The following is a 6,244-nucleotide window of genomic DNA, read 5'->3' on the forward strand; positions in this document are numbered from 1 at the left end:
CTCTTTCCCACAGTACCAAAAAAAAAAATGGCCGTATTGTGAGAAATGAAATAAAAAAATAAGTAAAAAAATAAAAATCAATTCGAAATAACCGGTCGAACGGTTCGTTTAAGTGAAGTTGAAGGAGAGGATGAATGGGGTCCAAATCTTCATATCAACCGAGAGAGTGAGGGTTCAAGAAAGACAGAGCATGGAGTTGTGCCTTAGCCGAGCAAATAGGAATGAAGAAAAAGAGGAAGAACCACAATATTTTGAGGAGCTTAGCATCAGACACCACTGTCGAGCCGAGCGGCTTTTCTGCGAGTGATGGAAGACGAGAGAAGAAAAAAAAATCAAAGGAAGGTTTGTGTGGTTTTTTCCTTGCAGTGAGATACCACACTCGATCGGCCTCAAGCGGTAGAGGATGGAGGAGATTGGCTCGTCATGCGGTGTTGTAGTCGAAGCAGACGCTGCTTTGTGTTGGCGTGCGTGAAGGAGGAGAACTGAACAACGCCGAAGGAGGAAAGGGAAAAAGGAGGCAGGGTTGTGTGTGCACGGTGATGGGTTGAGCAGCAACCGAAGGCAGAGGAGGAAGATGGGAAGCTCATGTGTGCGGAATGGGGTAGCTTGCACGCGAGTTTGGGCAGCTGAGTGATATTTTAAGGCAAAATGGGTTTATATTATAATAATTAATATATTTTTTAAAAAGATTATTCATTAAATGTTAATTGTAAATGTATTTGAAATCAAAAATAAGTTGAAGGAAGTGAGATTCAACCTCGAGATTGAGGGGCGAATCACTTTGAAAGAGAAGACATGCTTTAATTAAAATTAAAGTTTAATTTACTTTATTTAGAATTAATATTTAATAAAAACATTAGTTTTTAACAACAATTAAGGTTAAAGAACATTTGAATCGAGAAGATCAGAAATTAAGGAGTCGTTGAGACAAGCAAGCAAAGTATATTGAGTAAATATTTTCTTATATGTATTTAATTGCTTTTAATTTAATAAATATTTCTTTAATGCTTTAGACAATTATTTTTATAATTATATGTATATTGTGGACTTGAGAATTAAAAGAAGTGAAATGGGAAAAGGGAAAATGATTGTTTAATGTTTTTAGATTGATGTAAGTAAAGGAAATATAATGTAAATGATTAAGTCAATCAGGATTACTCCCAGATGGCAATGACAAGAAATGTGATGTACCCGTGCACGATAAGGGAATTGAAAATGGTAAATGTATACTTTTGGGTGCAAATTTTTGAAGCTACCTACAATTATAATTTTGAGAATATATTAGAGTATGACAACAATCCTTATATGATTTCTTAAGGAGGTTAAAAAACATAAATACTTACATTGAAACGGGAATGATTAAATTTAAAATAAAAGCTTCCAGTTTGATTAAGTAATGAACTACATTTCTTTTAGTCATTTATGCATTGCATTCACCTAAAAAATTAATGCATAATAAGATTGTAATTGCTCACTAAGTTGTAAAAACTTACCGTTGAATTTAATTATTTTTTTACAGGAAAAGTTGTAGATTGACGTCTTATAAGAGGGATTTAGTTTTTAGGAGGATGATTAAGGTTGATTGATATTATGATTGAAATTTTTTTGTTATGTTTTCTTTTTGATTGTGATATACAATTATGTGCTGGTTTGAGATATTGTCTACAGACTATGCAATTATTTCTTGATATTTTGATTTCTGTGTAGTACACTTTGTGATTTGTTAGAGGCTCTTTTATTTATATTATAAGTTCTTAAAATCTCTGGAATGTAAATTAAATGTTAATACCGTTTGACAGTTCCTGACTTGGTTAATTCTAAGTTATCAGACTTGGTTGTGACATGTATAACTCTAAAGGAAAGAATAATCTCTTTCTTATCTTTTTCCGTTACTTCATATATCTTTTGGTTTGATATCCGTTAATTTGAATGCTTGAATAACCAAAGGGAAATAATAACTTTTGTTGGATGCCTATGAGATATTGCAGACATAACCTCTTTGCTTGTCAAATTTGAGCTTTGCACTCTATCAATGCTAGTTTCTTTTGCCATTGCATTCATTTACCAAATTAGGAAACGAGTTTTTTTTGGGGAGCATTTACATACATACCACTCAATTCTTATGTATTTATATTTCAAACACCTAAACTTTGATTTTTACATTTATACCATCAATATTTTTTTAATCACATAAAAAATACCATTATTTTAACTTTTGAAAAGCCAAATAAACCTTTTCATGTATACATAAGGTGGCATATATTTAAATGTTCAAGTTTCACTGTTAGATATGTAAATACATAAGAATTAAGTGGTATGCATGTAATTCTTCCTTTTTTTTTCATTGAGGAAATCTTAAAATATTAACCGAAATTGCTATGATTTCAGTTATGATTTTGTGCAAATGTATACATTCTTGTTCTTTTTAGGGGATTGGATGCACAAAAATTACGAAGGCTAGACATGAAGGCTCTTTAAATGGGAATCTAGAATCAAGGTCTTATCTTGAGAAGAAATTGGTGTTCTGCTTTGGCTCTTATGTCGCAGCACAGCTATTACTTCCTTTCGGGGAGGAAAATTTTTTGTCATCATCTGAGATTAAACATGCACAAGAGGTTGATATTTTTTTTCTTTAAATTTGTTCTTGTTTCCCTCGATGGAACATTTTTTATCGAAAACTTTCTTCAGATATTGCAATACTGATAATTGCAGATAGCTACACGCATGGTTCTTCAATATGGATGGGGCCCTGATGACAGTCCAGCTATTTATGTGACTAGCACTGCGGTGAGAACTTTTATCGGAAATGCTTTTGTTGTAACTGAAAATTTTATATAGCTGAGTCGAAATTCGGTTTTTTTTTGTGTTCTAGGTATCGTCTTAAATTAATAGGTATATTATATATTTAACCTCAGGCATTTCTATCATATCACCTGTCACATTGGCTCACCACTTCTGTTGGAAATCCAAAATTTTGAATGTTGCAACTCCTTCCCTGCTTTGCTTGGGAGGCGTCTGCTTTATTTTACCTTTCTTCCTTGAGCTAATATTAAATTAGTATCAAATTTGTGTTAAAAAGTATTTTATGGCTGCGTAAGAATTGCAATTAAAATGCGGAATATTTTTCTTTTTCTTTGAAAAAGAAGTGAGGGCCATGGGATTGACGGTTTAATTTGGTTTTGGGTAAATGATTTGATTTGTTAAATGTTATTTAGGTTGAACTTTAGATCTTCGGTTTTTGCTGATGTTGTTTGTGTTATGCTCATGCTATAATTTATACGTTGGTTTGAAGACTTTTTTTTTTTGAAAGAACTTACCCTTCTTATTATGAGAAAAAAAGTACAAATAATAATACAAGAATAAAAAAGGGAAGCACCTAACTAAAGATAAAAAAAATAGAGGCATCCAATTGTCTTAGGGGAAAGAAAGCCAAAATGCTCTAGTTGGATCAGGGAAAAGGATATTTTCTAAATTTTTATTGATTCTGATGTTCTTCTCCCATTGCATTGCTGATCTAAAAATATGTTAGAATAATCATTTCAAACCAAAGGATCTTTATCATTTTTTTTTTGTTTCAAAACATCTACTATTCATTTCACTCTAAATGTTACTAATAGAAAATAAAATGAAAACATCCCATAGCCTTCAAAACTCTTTCTTAGTAAATTATAACTCTAAGTGGAAGCAACCAAGTCCATGTTATCAACGAGTTTGGAGACACCAAAAATGTTGTAAAATTTCCTCCGTATATTAGAAATAATACTTCAAATAAAGAAGATATGGAATTCATCCTCCAAACTATCATTGTATCTATCATTGATAGTTGTTAGATAATACATTTGTTAACTAAAGATACCTTGTTAGGAATTTTCCTCATATAATCAATCCATTCAAACATTTTTGTTTTAAGTGAAGCATACTTATTGAAATACAAAAGCATCTGGGATTATGAATACCCTTATCATCAAGAAAGAATATAATGAGTTGATCGAGAATGTACATTTCGGTAAAAAGGAGATGACATGGTTATTGTCAAGTAAGATTAATTTGATTGATAAGACAATAAAGAAGGCTAAGGTGAATTGGAATAATGTATTTTCGTAAGTTTTGCCATCCAATCTTTGGAGTAAATTGTGAAGCAACAAAATTATCATTATTCTTGACAAATGCTGAAAGATCTTTAAATTGAATGGCAAAGGAACTACTATTTATCCATTTAACCATCAAAGAGTTAATAATTCTATCATCATGAAGTGTTTAATCGAAAAAAAGAAATGGGTGAATAGCCTTAACAACATCTATAATAAAATTAGAGCAATCAAAGAATATGGTAAAATTAATAGCCCTCAAAGCCTTTTGTTAAAAAAAAAAGTCATTTTTAAAAAATTCAAACTTCAATTATTGTACCTTTAAGGCATAGCCATAAGTTCAATTCTCATAGACCTGATCCTTTATTGGTGGGAAGAAATATAAATATTGTTGTTGAAATTCAAAAGGTTATAACGAAGATTCTTTTAAACAGGAAATAAATGACAAACACACACAAACAACACGAATCTCCAACTAAGGCGAGGCGGGGCAACCCTGCAGACAATGGTGTGAGGGGCTGGATGAGGTGGCGGTAGGCTAGAGGGGGTTGGGTAGGTGTGGAGTTGAAGCAACAACGAGAAGATTGTTGTTTTACTGAAGGCTGACAGGATGTGAGGGGCGCTTGCAGAGGCTGTAATGAAGGGAATAAGGTTGACATCAGATTAATAGGGGTTTGGGGGATGTTTAGTGGCAGCTGAAACAGTGGAATAGGTAAGAGGTAGTTGCAGTGCAGAGATTAGGGAGAAAAGGGTTTGGCGACAGGAAGTAGGGACAGTTTTGGGTGCTGACGACACGAAATAGGAGCAAGTTTGGGCTTGTGGCAGGAAACATGAAAGCCTACAGGCCGGAGTTACAGCCAGAGCACCTCTCGAACCTCCGAAGAAAATCAATACCTTGGACGAGTTACATCTGGAGCGTCTTCGCACCTTCATATACAACCATAGATGGGAAAATAGCTAGCGGCGGCAAGCTGGACATAAACTTGAAATCAGAAAGACAAAAATTAAACTCTAAGATGACAAACACACATATTTATAATAGATATATAGGCGGGAAACAAAAGTGAATGGAGGAATAATTCCCACCCAATGAATGCGGGAGCAGGGGGTCGGTTTAGCCTCTTACAATATCAAAGGCCTTTACTTGTTGAACCTTGTGGTTGTTTCAGTCAGGCCACGTCTCCCCTAAGTCCCACGTTTCAGTTTTCCAGGGTTGAGGGAGCTTTGACTTCATTCGGTAAAGCTTCTGGCTCTTTATCTTCAATCCTAGCAGCATCATGATCTCTACGTCTTCTATATTGTCTCCCAAAACACCTGAGGATTTTCCTCCACTTACGAACATACATCCTATCGATTTTCTCTCCTGGGGGTTCACTACTAAACTGAACTAAGTCTGCATGTCTCGTTTATGCCACTGAATACTCCCAAAATAATCCATGATAAGCTCAATCTGATCCAAAGTGAGGGTATCCTGAAACTCCTCAAACGGTTGTGGCACTATTGGTTAGGTATCGACCTTGATATTTTGAAATGCTCTCTGTCATGCTTGTCTTGTGTCTGAAGATGATGACTTTGTCCAATCATTTTCTGTTATCACGAAAATTGGTCCCACCGATGTTGTTCTTTTGGCAAGGACACTTATGATATCGGGCTCCGTCGAAAGGAGAAGGATGATACGCTTCCCATCATCGGTGAAGGAGTATATTTTTTTCAATCCGTCGTGCTTAGTTTTATGATCAAACTGTCACGGTTTTCCCAACAATAGGTGACAGACATTCATGGGTACGATGATACGCTTCCCATCATCGGTGAAGGAGTATATGTTTTTCAATCCGTCGTGCTTAGTTTTACGATCAAACTGTCACGATTTTCCCAACAATAGGTGACAGACATCCATGGATATCACCTCACACCAAACCTGATTCTGTAGTTACTTCCGATTGAAAACTCCACTTAGGCACCTCTGGTCAATGCTGACTCTGTTATCCTTTTTTTAGTCACATCAGAGCATATGGTGGGGAGTGTTTCCGAATCATGATACACAACTTTTTCACCATGTGTAGAGACTACGCTCTTACTACCTCTCCATTGATGATGAGACTGCATTCCTTCCCATTCAAGGTGCAACGAGTGTAGAATATATTGTGATGATGCCA

General features: G+C 34.8%; 1 protein-coding gene across 2 annotated transcripts in view; it reads left to right on the forward strand.

The window, feature by feature from the left end:
* LOC110024804 (probable inactive ATP-dependent zinc metalloprotease FTSHI 5, chloroplastic) overlaps positions 1-6,244 on the forward strand; it is a 120,220-nt gene that overhangs the window by 75,117 nt on the left and 38,859 nt on the right. For both annotated transcript variants that reach the window (XR_002294041.1, XM_020724962.1), the window contains exons 14-15: positions 2,430-2,615; positions 2,713-2,787. Coding sequence is in view for 1 of the 2 variants with exons in the window: in XM_020724962.1 (XP_020580621.1) it covers positions 2,430-2,615; positions 2,713-2,787 (261 nt within the window). In the remaining variant the exon portion in view is untranslated. The remainder of the gene's footprint in view (positions 1-2,429; positions 2,616-2,712; positions 2,788-6,244) is intronic.

The sequence above is a fragment of the Phalaenopsis equestris genome, unplaced genomic scaffold (assembly GCF_001263595.1).
Source record: "Phalaenopsis equestris unplaced genomic scaffold, ASM126359v1 Scaffold000276, whole genome shotgun sequence".
NCBI lineage: Eukaryota > Viridiplantae > Streptophyta > Magnoliopsida > Asparagales > Orchidaceae > Phalaenopsis > Phalaenopsis equestris.